The sequence below is a fragment of the Coniophora puteana genome (assembly GCF_000271625.1).
Source record: "Coniophora puteana RWD-64-598 SS2 unplaced genomic scaffold CONPUscaffold_4, whole genome shotgun sequence".
NCBI lineage: Eukaryota > Fungi > Basidiomycota > Agaricomycetes > Boletales > Coniophoraceae > Coniophora > Coniophora puteana.
Genome location: NW_006913056.1, coordinates 1,903,149 through 1,921,815, shown reverse-complemented (window position 1 = coordinate 1,921,815; position 18,667 = coordinate 1,903,149). Strand labels below are relative to the sequence as shown.

The window sequence follows — 18,667 nt, the reverse complement described above, 5'->3', positions numbered from 1 at the left end:
ACGCTTGGGCCGGAGTCTGTGGTCATCCATCCATACTACTTATGCTCCTCTGCCCTCGATAGCTATCCATGTACTTCTCCACCGCCGCCGCCCTCCTCTTCGGGCTCGTCGCCCGCATCATCATAGACAAATTCTACATACGTGCCTATGATCCCTTCGGCGGCGCCGACGATCCCGCAAGCATCGCCGACATCCTCCTCCTCGGCCTCACCCAGGGTGTTGGCCTCTACTATGCCCTCATGGAGTTCCCCGAGGTCGCGATCGCCGTCGGCTTCGCCATAGCCGGATACCTTACATACGACTTCATGGACACCCAGGACGTGTCCAAGCTCACCACCACCCTCCTCGGTGTCGCGTGCGGCGTGATCGTCACCGACGTCCTCTCCCAGCTAATCGATGACACATACCTCGTCGAGTACAACAACGACCGCACCAGCGAGGTTGGCACCGCAGACGGCCCCGCCCCGACCCGCCGCCGCCGCCTCGTCAAGTTCGTGTCTGACCAAACCGAAATTGAGAGCATCCCACCCAGCCGGCCGTCTCGCCGCACGCGTGCCCGCGCGCTCTCAGACACGACGACACGTTGGCAGACAGATGTGACCGCGCCAACGGACATAACCGCGCTATCCATGGCCTCTTCGGACTCGCTCGACTACACGACGTCTATGAGCCCGCAGGAGCGCGAGATCGCGACGCTGCGCGCACGCGCCGCACTCGCGGATAGTGAGCGCAGGCGGTTCAAGGAGGAGAAGAAGTGGGCGGTGTCGCAAGGGAACTCTGCGCGGGCCGCGCAGATGAGCTGGCAGGTGAAGCGATATACGGCGCTCATGCAGAGCTTCACGCGAGAGGCAGACGCACGCTTGATAGAATGTGAGTATAAGCTCATCCATGCTCACCCACTCGCGTGCTTAACCCGCTGCCCTTGTGTGTAGCACAACCACAGCAGGCACCACAGCAGGCACCACAGCAGGCACCACATCAGGAGCAGCCAAGACCAGTCCCTCCGCCCCAACCACCACGGCCAGTCACCTTCCCTACGGAAAAAGCGCGTCTGGCCCGACGCGCGGAGAAACAACCCGAGCGGTCAACCACCGAAAATCTCGGAACTCGGACCACTAGCGTCACAGTTGACATGCCACGAGGTTACAGTCGCCATCGCCGAACCAGCACCGGCACGCTCAAATCCGCTATCCGCATACGATAGTGGGACGACATTCAGACTTTGACGATTTCATTACTGACCCATGCGCGTAAACGCTTGCTCACTTACCGAGGTTCTTACTGAACTAACCCTGAGCCCACAGGTACTTACCCTGATATATTCCTTGAGCAATGATATCCAGCATCTGGCTATATAACTGTATCTTTATCTTAGCATTGTCACGAACTTCATCGGGTCTGCGATCGCACGTTCAATAAATTTATGGGACCACGAGATAGAGTACAACAGTTGATATACCGCAGTGCAATTACGACAGCTATGAGTTAGGCAGTTGGATGAAATGTTCAATGACGCATTTAATACTACTATAGGGAGGGGGTGGAGCAAAGACGAACGACAACACAAAAGGTGGTAGTAACCGAACATGGTGAAATGTTATGGATGATGAGGTGTCATCGATGATATTTGCCATTTGCTTTGATGGACGAGCTCGCTGAGGAGGTGCCGTTGGTTTTGGCTCCTGTGCTAGGACGAGGCTTTTTGCCAGCGACATCAGATGACGGCTTGGGTGCACTCTCCTTCATGACCATTTTGGCGTGAATCTCCTCGAGTTTGGATGCTTTCACCTTCTTTGGCCAGAAAAGAGTAACAAAGCTGAAGAGGCCCGGAGATAAGCGAGCCGTGGTAATTATTGGCAAGCATGTCACTTACGTCCAGAGGTGCCGCCGCCACCTATCTACATCCTCTCCTGCTTGCTCCTTCGCACTAAGGACAAGATCTATCCGTCGCCCAATAGCAGCAAGTGAGTCCTTGAGAATGGCAACTTTGTCGTCTCGGGGCATGTCTTCACCAGAGAGCTTTAGCTGTTTCTGGGAGATGATGGTCAGCCCAGGAGTGTCACCTACAAGGTACTTTACTTACGAGTTGTTTCTTGACAGGACGCAGCTCTTCTTTTGTAGTGGCTTCATCCATGGATGGACTAGGTGATCGTACATCAATATGGAAACCAGTCCACTAAAGTGCAATCAGAACACGCACCACTCGTCCGACGACTCAGAGTCCGTGAAAGTGGGAGTTGGCCGCCGCTTTCGTTTCTTATTCGAAGGATCTTCGACCGATGCGACAGCCTCGCTCTCAGCACGGCGTTTGCGGTTGAGCGCAGCACTCGAAGTGGACGCGGCGGGAGCAGGCGGAGGTGTCGCAGACACTTTGAGTTGGCCCTTCGTGCGGAGAGATGTCTCGTATGACCGCAGCTTCTCATCGTACTCGCGTAGTATGCCCAAGAGGAAGTCTCCTCTCCGGACAAGATGGATGGCGTTGGGAATGGGTCGCGAGGCAGAGTCCTCGCTCTTCTTGCCTTCCTCCAGGAAGAACTTGCCATCAAGTCCCAGCCGAGGATCCTTTTGCATCGCCTCCCAATTGCCGAAGCCGTAAATGAACGCGCCAACAAGCAACATAGAATCATCACCAGGACCCCATCGACAAGACCAATTCAGTGTCGGGCGGATATTGTCCACCGGAAGGGCCCAGCTATATAACTCTTCGGTCGAAAGATCCTGCAGATGAGTATAGAGCACACGGAGGTCGTGGTAACGAGAAACTACAGTTTCCGCGTTGATGTTACTGACGTTACGGTACGTGACGAGGACAGCCTTGCTCTTTTGTGCAGTCGTCAACGTCTCGCCACTGGCCACCTTGGTACGCTTTTGAGAGTTATTGTCATCAACTGCAGAAGAGCAGATTTCAATGATCTCGTCGGAAACATCCACGATCATGGCCTTGTTTTTGTCCACGAGCTTCGCTTCTTGAACCTGAAAGACAGTTGGTTATGCGTCATAATGAAGAGTAGACGAAGAACATACAATGACATCGTAACGTTGTCGTATGTCCCCCCAACGCTGAAGACTACGGATGAGCACACGGACATCGCGCTCCTTCAACTCCATCGCCTTTTGGCTAGCAGTCTTGCGAGTCGGTCCGGGGATCTTGGGCTTCTTAGGAGCGACTTGGTTGGCAGGCTGATCCACGTCCATGCCCTCGTATGACACCGGAGCATGTGAGCGTTTGCGGTCTTTCAACTCCTGCGCAGCCATTTCCTCGGCCTTGCGGGCGTCTTCCTCGGCCTCAAACTTCTGTCGTTCGTCGAGGGGGATGATATCCTCCCAGTTCATGTCATTCTTGACATCGCTCACTTCGGCGCCAAAGTGCGCAAGGAAACCTTCACCGCCCAAAGAAGTGCCTCCATCTCCGGTGGCAGCCACAGTCTCGTGGTCCTCGGCGCGATTGAGGATATCGTCAAGATCCATCTCGTCAAGCTTCTGATCTTGTTGTTCGTCATTCTTGTCGAACCTGCAACAGTCCATTAGCTGATTGCTTCGAGAGCAATGTACACCAAATCTTACATCTTCTGGGCACCATATTTGAGCACAGCAGTCAATTCGTCCTTGCTCAGGTTGTCAGGCTTCGCGGCATCCTTGACCTTGTCACCCTTGGAGCTTAAATGTGCCTGTGTCGTGTCGATCTGGTTGATAACTAAACGCATACATTAAAGATACCACGGGTGAGAGAGGTCATTCGAAACTTACTGGCGTACTCCAAGATCATCTTTTTCTTGGCGCGCTCCAAAACATCCTCCTCCACAGTGTCCTTGCTAACGAAGCGGTAGACGCTGACGTGCGACTTTTGGCCAATGCGATGGGCTCGGGCCATAGCCTGCAGATCGTTTTGGGGATTCCAGTCACTCTGCAATGCGAGTCGTTAGTTAGTTCCATCAAAGTTGACAAAGAAGATACTGACATCAAAGATGATGACAGTGTCAGCAGTCTCTAGGTTGATACCTAATCCTCCTGCACGTGTTGACAACAAAAAAGCGAAATCAGGAGAGCCGGGTGCATTGAAGTGTGCTATTGACTTCTTGCGAATATCGGATGCCACCATCCCATCCAATCGCTGGTGCTGGTAACCCCGCAGGTTCATGTAGTCACTGAGGATATCAAGCATGCGAACCATTTGACTGAAGATGAGAACACGGTGGCCATCTTGACGAAGTCGGGCCAAGAGCTTGTCGAGCAAAACCATCTTCCCGCTGTTCATGACAAGTCCCTTTAAAGTCTCTTCTTGGTTATCTGTCCGGGCTTCGGCACCGTCAAACAAGTATGGATGATTGGCGGCCTTCTTCAACTCCATCGCTAAATATAATGTCAAATACTGGAAGGTCGCTGACTTGATTGCCGCTTACCAATGTTCAGCAAACTAATGTTGTTGTTGCCGTTGGCACTCTTGACCAGCCCTTGGAAGTTCTACTCCAATGATCAGCCTATGGAGGGAACGCATGAAGATGTTTGAAACCTTTGTCAAGATGTTCTTGTAGAAATGGGTCTGCAGGGCAGACATCTCAACCCGCAGAATCCGCTCGCTTTTCGTGGGCAGGGAGGTTAGCACGTCCCGTTTCAGCCTTCGCAACATCAAGCTTTCGAGCTGCTTGTGAAGTTCTTTAATCTTTTCTTCATGATCCGCATCATTCAAGTCAAACTCATCCGATAGAGCGACTAGGGGACAATTGAGTCAGACTGAATCGCCAGCGTCCTTTATGTGCTCACATTTCTCAGGCATCAAGAAGTGCATCAATGAAAGAAGTTCTGTCAAAGATATGAAGCACAGAGCATGGTTGCTGACATTGACACCACGCACCTTTCACATTGTTTTGCAGCGGAGTACCTGTGATCAAGAGTTTCGAAGCGGAAGGGAACGACCTCAGGGCTTCGTAAAGCTGACTTTCCGAGTTCTTCAGTCGGTGAGCCTGTGAACGAGGAAAGTCAAATTCATGAGCATCATCAACTAGTTACCAACGAATTACCTCGTCAACGATAAGTGCATGCCATTTGATATCCGCGAGCTCCTTTGCATCACGCAACACAAGCTCGTAAGTGGTCAAGAGAACATTCATCTTCAACTTCTTGTTGGACGCTCCGAACTCGTATGTCCGAATGACTTCACGGGCTGCTGCGGTACCGATGTATGTGATCACATTAATGTCGGGTGCCCAAGTGGCAAACTGTGATTGCCATGCTGTGATGGTAGATAGAGGGACGATGACGAGGAAAGGGCCGTATTGTTGCATCTCATGGAAGAGATAAGAGAGGAAGGAAACCGTTTGTACGGTCTGCAAGATAGGTCAGCACGGTGAGTTCTACAGTATTCAAGGGAGTTATACCTTGCCCAAGCCCATCTCATCTGCCAGGATACCGTTGACACCTTCACTCCAAGAATATGCCAACCAGTTGAGACCAGTAAGTTGGAAATCCTTAAGTTCACCACCGGTCTCTGAGATATAGTCGGGATCTTTTGTCATACGGTGAGCTTTTGGACGCTGATTGCGCGCATACTGTATGCTCTTGTAAGGGAACTTTGCTTCGGCCTCGCGTATACGGTACGCTTCAATCTGCGCCTTAGCAATGGGCGCAACCTCTTCGGCCGTTTCCCAAGTGCAGTGTTCGTAATTGAGCCCTGTCCATTTGCAGAAGTACTCGGTATCGCCCTCAGCGCCTTCTCGGTGGGAAACAATCCGCTCGACAACTTTGTATGTCTCGAGCTCTTCCTTCTCTCGCTCCTTGTCCAAGAGCAGCGATTCGCGTTCTTCGGAGGACAGGCCGGGGGCGTTAAGACGCGCTTGATAAAGTTTGTACGCTTTGATGTAATTGTCCACGCGCTTCAAGCCCCTAAAGCGCTTCAGAAATTCGTACAGCTCGTCGGTGTTATGAAGGTGAGAAAAGTTCTTCCACTTGATATGGAACCGCTGAAATTGGCTCAGTACGACTGACAAAGAGGTGAGGTAAAAGGAACGCACTATGTTGTCATACCACAAGTCCTCGGCGTCATCTAGTCTATGTTCATCCCTACAGTGGCTGAGAACAGCTTCAATCTCGTCTTCCTCTTTGAACTGAGACGGATCGACGTAGTATCCCTGGTCGACTTCCTCCTCGTCAAGCATGGACAAGTCCTGAGCGTCATCCATGTAGTTTGGAATCTTCACTCCACGACTAGAGACGCGTAGTTCGTCGCCAGAAACGCGTGGCTTCTTCTTCTTCTTCGAGCGAGAGCCATAATCAGAGTCGGAGTCGGAGGTCGAAGAGCGGATAACTTGACAGAAAAACACCATTGAGCTAACATACCACACACACGAGAGCAGACTAAAAGCACCTTTCGGTCGGGGAGCATTCGACTGAGATTGAGCCTTGGGCTGCTTTCTCTTGACAGGCTTTTTCTTGCCATACTCTTCATCGTCCCCATACGAACCATCCTCCTCTGATTCGTCTTCCTCGACAATGTCTTCTTCATAGGGCTAAAGCAGTGCATGTGAGTCGGAGAGACAGGGCACAAACAAGCTGTGACATCAACACACCGAAATCTCGGCATCCTAGGAAGATAGGGGGAATATTAATGGCGAGGGCGGGGACACAAGTGGCGAAACACGCACCGACTCCTGGTGAGCAGAGTAGGAGGGACCAGCCTCTGGGTGGTCGGGAGGAGTGGAGACATCATCATTGACAGACTCGCCCTCAGCGTCAGCATCGGCGTCTATGTTGCCGTTGTTGCTGAGGTGGGGAGTGTCATTGTCGTCATTGTCTGAGTCGAGCTGCATGCTGTCATCGCTATCATAGTTGAGGTTGAGGGAGTCGGGATTGAGGGCCATGAGGGGAAGAGGAGGGGACGCTGGGAGAGAGGAAAGAGAGCGGGGACGGCAAGGTTCAGGTCGTCAACGAAAATGTTCGCACGCGTGGCCATCGCTACGGACAACGCCGGGCAAGGCCCCATCGTCACCGCTCGTGACGAAGTCCGGTTCGGCCGTGCCACAGCATCCCTTGCGCGTCAATATCAGCCCCTTTCACTGTTATATTTTGTACGGTACTTTTCATTCAGATACTCTGGGTCATGCGGACAGACAGTGCTGTTGACTCATGCACGATGTATGCATGCCCTGCTCAGTGAGGATGCTAGCGAGGACCACAAACATCACCGCTGGACCGATTATGGACATGGTCGACGGCGAGCCGGGGACGTGGCTTGCGGGGTCTAGTGCGACTCAACCCCCGATTACGCGATTTGGCCATAAATCTGGAGGGAAATATTGAGCTGGTCGTCGCCCATTGTGGCCGAGCCGCTGTCACGATCACCCCAGTTTCACACTACCCCTCGGCCTCCCCGTCTCTTTCGATAGATGCACATCCACCAGTCAACATGAGTGATAAACGTTAACGTTAACATCGTCGTCTGCACTTAAGGGCGATTTTTCCTGATTGTGCTCATCCTTACGGAGCACACCGAGCGGTTACCCGCCCCCTCCGTGACCTCCGTGCCCACGACACCAAGCCCGCATGGGACGGCGACCTTGCCGTTGACACGCCTAGCCCTTCCTCGCCTCCAGCCGCAAACGCTGTCCAGAGCCCTGGTCCCACTGCCTCTGTTCTCTTGACCATCGCCCTTCATCGCATCTCACCTGCTTCCCAGATATCAGGCGTGACGCCCACCCACTGCGCAGCCCATTGACTGAATAAGATCGTGGAATCACAATGATCTCTTACACACACCGCGAGCCGAGGACAGCCTACGTGCGATGGAAGCATGCGCGCGCTCCGTCATTGCCCACGCATCCGCAAGTGGCGTGGCGAGCACCAACTCCGCCGGAGGCAATACTGCAGCTCAGCCTATAACACACACCCTTACGCTATCTGGTACCACGAGCGTCAGCATTCATCTCTGTCTTTATGGCAAATCACGAAGCTCGCGTTCACCCCGCTTCCCCGTGTTTGCTCTGCTGCTCCTTGCGTGTTCGGCCGTGGCTGTCGCACCCATGCTGTATGGTCATCTATCTCCAATATATTGTCTAATCTTTCAATGCTCAAACTATGAAATAGCTGAAACAGCCTCTCACCTGAGTTCTCTGGACTAAGTACCTACAATCAAGAAGCAGATCAACCGCTTCAACTACATGCGTTCATTGGTATTGCGAGTGGCCTCGCAATCCACACAGTCAATGATCCCATAGAAGTCATGGGCGTCTCATGCGCAGGTGCTGAGAGGCATCAACGTCAACTGTAACTCCCTATTGTCTTCGTCAGTAAATGTTTTCCTTCGCCAAAACAAAGCAAGTGGCACACCCCACGCGTTGTCTGTGTAGCTTCGCCCCGAACGGCTCGAATCGTCCGCCGGCTCGTCTCGTCAATTAGCTCTCCGCGCGTAGCTTTGACAGTCTTTCCATCAGATATATCCCTCAGTTCTCCGCGGCGCGCCTGCACCACTGTGTGCCCAAGGATGTGCACGATATGACCGCCGAGGACATGTACAACGTCCCCACGGGTGGCTGGGATCACTTCGTCGTATGTGATGTCTAAAAGCTCGCCACGAAGTGCAGAGACTTTGGGGCCTGGAAATACATCGGTAAGCTGTCCACGACGTGCCTGGGTCTCCTCTGGTCCAGTAACGTAGACTGTGCGCCCTCCGGTTACGTGGACGACCTGTCCCTGAGAGGTTTCAAAAACTTGACAGCGTAACGACATCTTCCTTAAGGACAGGCAAGCCGAAAGAGTGGTTTGAAGGGAGATATGCGTCTTACGAGATGTGAGCGGCGTTGTTTACGGGTCAGCCTTTTGGACGCTAATGACATAAGTTCAGCCACATACCAAATAGGCCCTGGTAGGCGGGGGCGCTGAGCGCATGCGCATTTGATATCGGGTGGTTTATATAGCTGGTCCAGAACATACAAATGTTCCGCGAGCACCTTACCCACCATTTCAGCCGTAAGGTTATGTTTAGCTTAAGCTCAAGCTTCATCGTAGCGTCCATCTTTCGCGTGGCCTCCGCGAGGCGAGGCTTAAAATGACTGCAGTGGTTTCTGAATGCTTCAAACCGCGAAATAGCGCATCTGGCATGGGAGAATCAAGTGAGTGGGAATACCGTTGCTGAAATATAGACAGCAGGTTGACATTTCAGAAGTGGGGATTCACCCGCTAGAGATGACGGCTCACGTCACGGCGTTGTCGAGGATACCGTAAGTATATATTCAATCAAGCCTCGAAGTGGAACCTCAACATGTTCTTCACTGCTCAAAACATGGGCACCATAGACCATGTGTATTCAGCGCCTGTTGTTTGAACCTGGCGGCGCCAGGCTCTTGCCACATTGAAGGATCGGTCGTGCGCAGCCGTTGGTGGTTAAGATTACAACAGTCTATTACCTAGGGCCAAAGGTGACCCTCGTGTGCACTGGTGGAGAGCACAACTCAATCAGTGACTCAAATCAATCATGTTTTTTGACGTCTCTTAACCGTTATAAATGAGTAGTTGCAGCTGGTACGATAATTTCCCATGTAATTTCCTTGATAAAAGCATGCTTGGAAGACAATCAAAACCCATGCGGTCGTCCTCGGAGAAGTGGTAACGTTGGAATTATGTTCGGATCTCGCTCGCATCACGACGTGTCATAGATATATTTCTTATCTTATAGCTGTTTCCAAGGTTTTATCGACGAATATAATCCTGTCGTAGTTAGCTTCACGCGATTGCCCTTCGGACACTCTCCCCTTGCCCGGGCCAAACGCGCCTGTGTAGTTGCAGACCGCGACTCGCAGTCCCCAGCGACCTGTATTTCTACAAGCAGGACCATTGACACTACGATTTATCGTCAGGGCTATATCACGAGTGCTAGCATTCATGCATAATTAAGCGGATCCTCGAGCTCGAGCAACTGTATGTGCATCATCTGGCCATGGATAGACACATGAATAACTTGGAAAAATACAAGCTGTTCAATAATTTCAGAAGTACGCACGTTGCAATTGAATCAAGTACAGAGGATATCGATACTAGCTACTAGCTAGAGTTTGAGTTGGCTCTCAGAAGGTTTAAAGAATGAAAGGCGGGGATCTTGAACTGGTGTTTTCGTGAACATATATCAATACCACTCTCTGAGTCGAGCTCAGAAACGAAGATGAGGCTTTTAAAACTTGAAGCGGGTCAACGTTTCTGGATGGATGCCTTCACGGGTGTCGAGCGTCAGCGCGCCTTGTTCTCCAACGGCTTGGTAAACGTAGTAGTTATGGTTGCTGTTGTTGGCCGTAACATTAAGGAAGAGCGTCCGCCGATGGGTTTTGTGATGTGCACATGGCTCGTAGATAGCGACGAAGAGAAGTCGATTGCGTTTCGTCGTGAGAACTTAGCAGGGCAGTAAGCTCTTGTTTCTTGATCGTATCCTCAGCACTCTTTACTTAAGTATACCCAATGGTGTCATGTCATCAACGGATAGTGGCCACGAGTCAACTAATTGGAATCGCTTGGAGTTATTTTTGAGTCCCTCAATGCCGCTGTTATGCGTAGACTCACAAAGCTTGTTGAAGCTGACCCAGGTGGAGACATAGAGGGAGCTCTTCGCGACTTATCCACCAAGTATACACGCAACCGTTCTGGTGCAGATCTTCGACGGGCCAAGACAGCACATCTAGGTATGTAGGTTGTACTTCTTCGATTCTTCTTGCTAATGATTTTCTTGACGTGTATGTATAGAAACTAGTTGTCCTGCGTCCCCGCCCATCTTGCGAGAACGCTGCAGCCATGATCTCACTCCCCTATCCTTTCATCCGCATGGGCCTTTTGAGGAGGACTACGTTAAGATTGTGTCCCCCGTGTCTCGGCATGCCTTAACCTCTCTTCATCTCGAAGAAGGATATTCACCCCCCCCAGGTCGGCGAAGCCATTTTACGTCTCTTTACTATTCAAAAACCTCTAGCTGTGAATGTTACGGCCGCTGTTGTTCCTCTTGACGATATTGTTGTGGTCAAGACTGGGTTCAACGTCAGCCCGGATGAGCTTCACATGCTCCAGTTTCTGCAGGCTCACACTCCTACCATCTCGGCACCAAGAGTTCATGGATTCGTCACCATCGGTCCTGTCTCGTGTTTGTTCATGACACGCCTTCCTGGAGCTACTCTCAAAGCCGTCTGGCCGACGATGACCGCATCTCAGAAGCTCGCAGTGCAGTCATCTCTCAATGATATGCTCGTCACGCTTCGGAGTATACCGTGGACCAGCATTCGGAGCCCCGAAGCAAGAGATGCAGACCCCAAGCTTCTGGGCTCGCTATCGCCTCAGCCAGTCTGTAAAGACCTACGACGGATCTTGCGCCAAACCGCGCGTCCTATCCCCACCGAGGCCGAATTCAACGAGTTCATTGGCACAGACGAGCAATCAATGAAACACACCTCTGCTCGGTGCCGCGCATGGGCGTTGTCGATGCTGCGCTCTGACCATCGTGTAGTCCTCACCCATGTCGACTTACACCCCGACAATTTCATCGTCAACATCTGTGACGAAGAGGGTGTTGAGAAGGTCACTGTTGGAATCATCGAATGGGAGCTGGGAGGGTTTTATCCAGAATACTGGGAACATCTGAAAGCGATGAACTTGAGGACAGTGAAGGATGATAGTGACTGGTGGGACTTTTTGCCACCTGTTATCGTGGGTTACGAGCAAGAGATCGCTATTGACCCTCTTATTGAGAGAAGCGTTCTGTATGGCGTGTAACCGAGTATAGATTGATTACTGCAGGCAATGCATTATCGACATCTTCCTTAAATAGACTCGGGTTTCAAATTTCATCCTTAGTTAGTACTTGTGGGTAACGAACTCATTCAATGATAGACTTCAACGATAGAGCACGTCAAAGCTCGGTACTTGGACGATTTTGGCTGATTATATGGTACACATGAGAATAGAAATTACAGGCCTGGCTTGGAATTGCACCAACCTCTTTGGCATCGACCTCTTTGACAACCCGTGACACCAGCGATTTCATTCAGTCGAACCGCAAGCGGTTGCCAAAGTAGCTTATGGGAGACATGTGTGTTCCGGCGTCAGTCATTTCCACGTTCTCCACGTTCTTCCATACGAGCTGTTGACTTCGAGGTTTGTGAGCTCTATGTAGGTTGGTACCTGGAACGTTCTCATAGATCTATAATCTATAAAGTCTCACATCATCAGGAGCCATAACCTAGCTCTGTATAGGCTTGGTATCCCCCATTCAAGTTCACTTGCACCATGACAATCCGCATTGCCGTCTTCAAGTGTGGAACACTTGATCACCGCACGATCCTAGGGAGCTTCTTGACGAAGACTGCGCCTGATGGACTCGTGAATCCTTTCGAGCTAGATCTTTTCAATGTGTACGAAGACGAGTACCCTGCCAACATCGACGACTACAATGTTGTCTGGCTGACGGGTTCCAGTATGTCAAACACCTGCTATCTTGACAGCTCTGTCCAAAAGATGACATTATACCACAGGCAGCAACGTCCCTGACCCGGAACCGTGGATATTGAAGTTAGGTAGACTTGTGCACGACATCGCGGAGAACCACACCAAAATCAAGCTCGTTGGTGCGTTGTGTGTAGCTCGTCCATCGACACCGATTTGAACAAATCGCAGGTATTTGTTTTGGACATCAACTGATCTCCCATGCGGTCTTCGGTTCAAAAGTGGACGTCAATCCCAAGGGTTTGGAGATAGGCCCTTATGACGTCTTCTTGAACGCTGTTGGCCAGGCATATTTCGAACCCGAAGTAGACAAGCTGGTAAGCATGCAGCAGTCAGACCTCTTCACAAACGACGAGTAATCGCAGAGCAGTGGCTAGAGATGTGGCACGCATATATGGTTTTCTCGCCGACGTTGATTAGCAAGCTGCGTGGCATAGCTGACGCAGGAAACCGGACCAGAAACTTCCTGGTGTACAAGTGGGGCTCTTCAGAGCTGACCCCGAACCAAGGATCGGTTTCGCGCGGGATATCTGACTTCAGCAGGTCTCCGACCACATCAGCAGAAGAGATCGTGCTGGACCGTGACCTTATTTACGCGGAAACTCGCATCTTCACTTCGCAGGGTCATCCCGAGTATACCAAGGATTTGATAGCAGAGTTCATCGACGAGTCTGAGCAGAGCGGTGATATTACGAAGGAGCAGGCAGATGACGCACGGCGAAGGAATGAACTGAACAAAGTTCTGGATGAGCAGAAGATGGGGGAGGTGATCTGGAAGGTCATGCTGACGCCGCTTAAAATCTGATGTCTGCCCAGAGGAGCATATACTTGTATAGCAGCAGCAAGCTTTCCCGATATCAGCTTGCCGCGCACTGCATTCACCATAATCCACGACAAAAAATTGATGAGTTGCAATGCAGCCCAGGTCCACCAGCGAGATGCATTTAGAATATAGACATCACAAACACGTCACGGCTCAGCAGCCTTTTTGCGTTTGGTCTTTTCTCCCTTGGCCTTCTTTTTACTACTTTCTTGGGTGTTGTTCACATTCGTGACTCCTTCATCGCCTTCTCGGCGCTTTCTTTTCTTTTCTTTCCGTTCCTGTTTCTTCTGCTTTTCTACCTGCTCTTCTTGCTTCTTTCGCCTCGCCTCCTCTGCAATGGCTTCTTCTCCCATCTTGGCCAGTCGCGCGAATGTGTCGATTTCCTCGTCTTCATCGGCTTCGGCGAGTTCTTCATCCACTTCAGCTATGTCCGGGGCCTCAGATTCCGGATCTGGTGACCGAGTAGCGCGAGGTTTATGTTCTGGAGAGAATGGATCCGTTTGTATGGAACCCTGCAGCGACAACATCTCGTTCGCTACAGTGAGACTAGAGAGAGGATTAGGATTAGTAAGATATGCAAGTATCTGGCCGCTTACCCAACGACCGTGAACTTCAGGAAACCATCATCCCCACCCAGTTTGGTCCCCGTGATTTTGTGTGACCAACGCCCACTCCCCTCTTCTTCGTTCTCTTTCGCATTCTCTCCTCGTTGGGATACAGACACTTTCAGGGTATCGGCATCATCTATATTCACTCCAAACTCTGGGTCATTTTCAGCGGGTCCATACTCGAACTCCCAGCTGTCAGTCGGTATGTGGTGACGAGGTATCGAGACGTTGAATGTACGATGCACGAGCAAAGAGATATGATCTGGCGAACATAGATTCACTTTGCCGACTGGAAGAAGGGACTGCGTTTAAACGCCATGCAGCAGAGGTACACCCAACGGTTCTTACCCAGTTTCATACCGACGCGAGGTCGCCATACGGTTGCATCAAAGCAAATGGGACATACTGTAAACGGACAGTCCGCCTTAATGGTAGCTGTTCTGCTGAGGAATTTGAGATTATGGTGTGCCAATACAACGCCTTGTAATGCTGGAATATATCTAGGACGATCCTCATGAAAAAGAACTATAGTTGGGTAGATAAAGTCGCTCACCGCATAATCATGGAATCAAGCATTTCCTCCGCACCACCCTGCAGATTACTGGCAAACACCGGTGCAATAGATACTATGAGAGATGCCTGGACGACAGAGAACTCTCCTGTGCTATCGGCACGCGCTTTGCCTTTGCCGTTTTTGTGAACGTTGAGAGCTACATGGGACATGGTGGATTTGCCTTTGTCCTTGCGCTCTTTCTTCTTTTTAGGGGACGGCGTGGCATTGGCAACTTCGACATACTTTCGTTTTTTGTGAGATTGTGAAGCATCCATGAATGAAGGAACGGGCTGGACGGGGTGAGGAGATATGGGCCCCAGGCTGCGCGTCGCGTCTGGCGATGAGCTCGAGAGACAGAAATTTTGAAAGTTCCCACGGTATTCGGCATCTTCTTCTTGCTCATCCCTTCACGTCGCGTCTCCGGACTCTGGCCGTATTCCTCCCTTTCCCTTTTTCCTCTCTTCTGGTTATCGCGTAATGGTGGGTCACCAAACGTCGTCTTATGCAAGCTCGGCAATTGATACGCTATGACAGTCTGCGCCCAAAATCATTGTTCAGGTTCTTGTTACTGGTGCTCAGATATTCGGCAAGGCCTTTCTGGCAGCAGGGCGGCAAGCCGTGAAGAGTATGCATGCGCATCTAATCGCACTACGAGCCTCACTCAGTCCCGTTTCTTCCAGATGCAAAGCATTCGCCACAGGCTGCCTTGGGCGCGGACGTGGCGGGGGTTAGGAACGCAAACACCGGCTCACTAACAGACAGGCTCACTCGAGAGCACCGCATGACATTGGATGAGGCACAGCTCATCCTGAATGTGAAACGCAGCGAAGAGATGGAAGGTGTAATAAAGGTACGCCCGTTGTATAAGATTATGAATTCTGCTAATTGCACATCCAGAATTACGAGCATCTCTTTAAAGTTAACTCTCCTAAACCCACACCAAAGGCTGAAAGCACCGGCCCCAAAGCCAGACAGCCAGCACCACCAGCATACTCTCACTATCTGCAAAGCAAGGTGTTTCGGGCACGGGAGCGGATAGAAGCAGAAATGCGCGCAACAGTGGAGGAGGCTGCTGGTCCTGCGTCTAAGGGTGGGCCCTCGGAAACTGGAACTGCGGGTAGTGGCACAGGGCCAAGCTCAGGTAGCTCGAGCTAGTGAGTTTGGCCGCTGTGCACTTGATTGATTTGCTTTCGACCTTGGTGTTTTTTACTTATATCTCATAGACCAGAACATACTCATCCCCAGTCATTCACCATATACGCTTAATGTCGACCAATATCATGGATCATAATTCGCACAGCTCGATTACGAAGAACCTGCAGCTAATCGGCTCCTCCCTGCTCTGAACGCATACCTTTAATTAGCTCCCTCATCCTAGCGTTCCGGAACAGATCCTCATTTGCCCATCTCCCCTTCGCGGTCTCAACGGCAAATGTTCGAAGTTCGCCTATCGGGGTATACATGGATGGAGCGATAGTTGAGAACAAGGGTCCCATAACCGTGTCTGCTGCTCTTGCCCAAGGGCCACGAACATTGAGGCGGTCTCGTGGGTGTTCCTTGGACGGATGAAAATACCCCGGTCGCATGATGGACGCCTTGATGCCCGTCGACGTTGGGATTGCAAGAAGAGCCTTCTCTGTACGACCCTACGACGTCAATGGTCGGTCAATCGTCCGTACGTATGCTTTGGTCTTGACGCCTACCTTTATGCGGGCAAAGAGCTGTACACCCTTTTCTGTCTGGTCTGCGCCTTCGCCAGAGATAAAGACAATTCGGAATGGAGAATCGACATTCTTCTCCCTACGCGCCTCCTGCAATTGTTCAACGAAGTGCATCGTGTAGTCATAGGTGATGCGTGTGTATTCTTGCTCTGACATCCCAACAGAGGTCTTGCCAAGAGCCCAGATACATGCGTCGTGGTCGGCAAGTTTGCATCGAAGTTCTGGAGTATACTTGAGGAAATCGTCCATTACGACAACATCTGTCTTGTCGTTTGGGTATGCGTCGAGCCACGCGGGAAGCTCGCGGCGAGAAAGCACAGTGATTTTTTTCACCTCAGTGTCAGCCACAGCGTGTCGGAAAATCGCACTGCCAGCTGTGATATTTCAATATGAAGTACATATTAGTATTCAGATTGGAGGAACGAATGGAGGTCTCCACGTACCTACACCGGTTACCCCTGTCAAAATGACTTTCATGGTTGTATGAAAGCGTGGATGTGGGTTCGGATGATGTAAAGTAACGCGTTTATGGAAGCAGGTTATATACCCTGGCTATGAGACATACTCGTCGTGAAGTCCATGTCCTTGCCCGGCCGCAACGACACGCGTCTGTCAAACACGCGCGTCAACGCGGCATGGGCTTGAAACACTCCGAGCATTCGGTGTTTTATAATTCACATTAGCTACCGATAACTTATCCAGTAATTATGAATGACGTGAAGGTGTAGAAATTTCCTCGCTCTTTGACATAAGGCGCGCATAAGACTTGTAAATGACAGTGAATGAATTAAACCTCTAAGTATACCGATCACCATCTCAAAGAAGCATCACTAAACTCAGTGGCAGTGTGTGGAGATCGACAGCAACATGCACTACTAGTGACTAAATACTGAGCATTCACCGACTGCTCATAGTACGACCTAAAGGCGTAATGAATTGTTGATGAAGGGATCATAGAAATTTGCCTAAGGAGCCACATAAGACTCTGCAGACCGATAATGTCAAAAACAACTCACTTTTATAAACCGAGTCCACGTCTAACAATGTTTTAACGACGTCCCACACGGCGTCAAGGCCCTGACTCTGAAGGGTAACCCAATCTCTTCCTCTCGCTCCAATCGCAAGGCGCGGATTTACCTCTGATACTTCCAACCAAGATCCTCGAGACTGCCGTACTGCAATCAATTCCTGAAGGGTGGGAACATCCACGGATTGACACGCATCAAGCCCGACTTCGAACAACAACAAGCGCTGGAGCTTGGGAGCCGGGAGTTCTTGGCCGAGTACAGGCATGAGCGCCCGCGCCATGCTGTCCGCGTTGCATCCTGAGGCTAAAAGTACTTGCACGGAGCGAAGCTCCCTGCATAAAATATCCCAGCATGACTGAGGCATGTCAAATCCGAAGAAGTTGGCGAATGAGACCGAATGAATGGATACAATCCCAAGGATGTGAGAGAGGAAGGATTCTGCGTCTTCGACAAAGCAGCTGCAGCCCACGGAGAGTGCGGGCAGTCGCCAGCCTTGTCCCGTAATCTGGGTAGGGCGGTGATAGCCAACAGATGTTTGAGCCGAGAGCTCAAAACGGACGCTTCCTTGCGTTTGGGAAAAATGCCCAAAAGAAAGGCCAGAGAGGTGACCCGCCAAACTGAACAGTGGACCATCTGAGCTCTCCTTCAACATCCTGCTCTGCTGGATCATAGAACGAAGGACGGGTAGTTCCTGTTCATGAGAGAGATAATCACAGTGTAAGCGGAATTGAACCAGGGGACGAGATAGACGGAAGTTTAGAAGCATTGCGTTGCAATCTAAAACGTCGTCCTCCATGTCAAGGCAGGTCAGGTTGGGCAAGGCAATGTCATATGCTATGATTTCCTGATGGGAAGGGAGCGAACGGTTAAGCGTCAGCATTTGAAGATCGCCCATTGCCGCCAGTGCAGTCATAAAATCCAAGACATTATAATCAGCACAGGAGACCGAGATGAGCTGGAGATTTGTAAGCTTTCGGAGGGCATGGGATGCCGTCCGGAAGTCTAGCGCCCAATTATCAATACGTAATGTCTTCAACGATGGTGTCGATAGCTGAAAGATGGCAGAGGCTAAACGAGAATCTGTGCAGCCTGCAATGTCTTCCGATCGGAGCCAGAGTGTTTCTAGAGGATTGGGAATGCTTCCACCCGTACGAATGCCCCTAAAAAGATCTTCGGTTTCATCTCTCTGTCCACCGTCTGAAAGTTGCAGCTCCCGTACACGCCCGATGTGCTTGAAGACCTCCCGCAGACCGTCAAGAGGTCGCCAAAGGAGCGACAGATCAGCTTGAACTGTCAGGGGCAACGCACCAGCACAACTCATCATCTCTTGCGTCCATCTCAGATCGAACAGAGGCACTGCAGTCCAGAGAGACCGCGTTGAACGGGCGATCAGCCTCCACTGGCGGCACACTTGGGTGATGCTAATCCACGAAAGACATTCGGGACCACACGTATGAAACTCAATGGGT

General features: G+C 51.1%; 8 protein-coding genes across 8 annotated transcripts; 4 read left to right on the top strand and 4 right to left on the bottom strand.

Moving 5' to 3' along the window:
• Positions 1–23: 23 nt before the first annotated feature.
• On the top strand, positions 24–1,508 carry CONPUDRAFT_143164 (uncharacterized protein). Its single transcript, XM_007768819.1, has 2 exons — positions 24–870; positions 933–1,508. Exons 1-2 carry the CDS (start codon positions 69–71, stop codon positions 1,202–1,204), a joined length of 1,074 nt encoding a protein of 357 aa, XP_007767009.1. The 5' UTR covers positions 24–68; the 3' UTR covers positions 1,205–1,508.
• Positions 1,509–1,614: 106 nt separating this feature from the next.
• Positions 1,615–6,320, bottom strand: CONPUDRAFT_52702 (transcription regulator; the record flags this gene model as incomplete). Its single annotated transcript, XM_007768165.1, has 15 exons — positions 1,615–1,816; positions 1,874–2,031; positions 2,084–2,141; positions 2,201–2,973; positions 3,025–3,511; positions 3,565–3,694; positions 3,748–3,904; positions 3,959–4,350; positions 4,401–4,461; positions 4,511–4,710; positions 4,762–4,800; positions 4,853–4,961; positions 5,019–5,324; positions 5,376–5,957; positions 6,009–6,320. 15 exons carry the CDS (start codon positions 6,318–6,320, stop codon positions 1,615–1,617), a joined length of 3,966 nt encoding a protein of 1,321 aa, XP_007766355.1.
• A 1,819-nt stretch (positions 6,321–8,139) lies between these two features.
• Positions 8,140–9,568, bottom strand: CONPUDRAFT_81224 (uncharacterized protein). The gene is made up of 4 exons (XM_007768355.1): positions 9,285–9,568; positions 9,155–9,209; positions 8,834–9,101; positions 8,140–8,779 (listed from the first exon to the last, which is right to left on the bottom strand). The coding sequence occupies exons 3-4, from the start codon at positions 8,881–8,883 to the stop codon at positions 8,251–8,253; spliced, it is 579 nt and encodes a 192-aa protein (XP_007766545.1). The 5' UTR covers positions 8,884–9,101; positions 9,155–9,209; positions 9,285–9,568; the 3' UTR covers positions 8,140–8,250.
• Positions 9,569–10,435: 867 nt separating this feature from the next.
• On the top strand, positions 10,436–11,598 carry CONPUDRAFT_101850 (uncharacterized protein; the record flags this gene model as incomplete). Its single annotated transcript, XM_007768818.1, has 3 exons — positions 10,436–10,658; positions 10,720–10,846; positions 10,897–11,598. A coding segment is annotated over exon 3 (570 nt), but the record flags the coding sequence as incomplete, so codon positions are not given.
• A 578-nt stretch (positions 11,599–12,176) lies between these two features.
• CONPUDRAFT_81223 (uncharacterized protein) lies at positions 12,177–13,348 on the top strand. The gene is made up of 4 exons (XM_007768354.1): positions 12,177–12,436; positions 12,495–12,587; positions 12,637–12,782; positions 12,836–13,348. The coding sequence occupies exons 1-4, from the start codon at positions 12,250–12,252 to the stop codon at positions 13,268–13,270; spliced, it is 861 nt and encodes a 286-aa protein (XP_007766544.1). The 5' UTR covers positions 12,177–12,249; the 3' UTR covers positions 13,271–13,348.
• Positions 13,349–13,434: 86 nt separating this feature from the next.
• On the bottom strand, positions 13,435–14,753 carry CONPUDRAFT_121639 (uncharacterized protein; the record flags this gene model as incomplete). The annotated part of the gene is made up of 4 exons (XM_007768817.1): positions 14,450–14,753; positions 14,245–14,396; positions 13,885–14,185; positions 13,435–13,834 (listed from the first exon to the last, which is right to left on the bottom strand). The coding sequence occupies exons 1-4, from the start codon at positions 14,722–14,724 to the stop codon at positions 13,435–13,437; spliced, it is 1,128 nt and encodes a 375-aa protein (XP_007767007.1). The 5' UTR covers positions 14,725–14,753.
• A 79-nt stretch (positions 14,754–14,832) lies between these two features.
• CONPUDRAFT_121635 (protein transporter) lies at positions 14,833–16,546 on the top strand. Its single transcript, XM_007768816.1, has 6 exons — positions 14,833–14,929; positions 14,984–15,074; positions 15,130–15,299; positions 15,347–15,603; positions 15,673–16,097; positions 16,154–16,546. Coding segments are annotated over exons 1-5 (522 nt in total). The 5' UTR covers positions 14,833–14,926; the 3' UTR covers positions 15,674–16,097; positions 16,154–16,546.
• Positions 16,547–17,117: 571 nt separating this feature from the next.
• On the bottom strand, positions 17,118–18,528 carry CONPUDRAFT_81221 (uncharacterized protein). Its single transcript, XM_007768353.1, has 2 exons — positions 17,187–18,528; positions 17,118–17,135 (listed from the first exon to the last, which is right to left on the bottom strand). The coding sequence occupies exons 1-2, from the start codon at positions 18,517–18,519 to the stop codon at positions 17,122–17,124; spliced, it is 1,347 nt and encodes a 448-aa protein (XP_007766543.1). The 5' UTR covers positions 18,520–18,528; the 3' UTR covers positions 17,118–17,121.
• Positions 18,529–18,667: the final 139 nt, after the last annotated feature.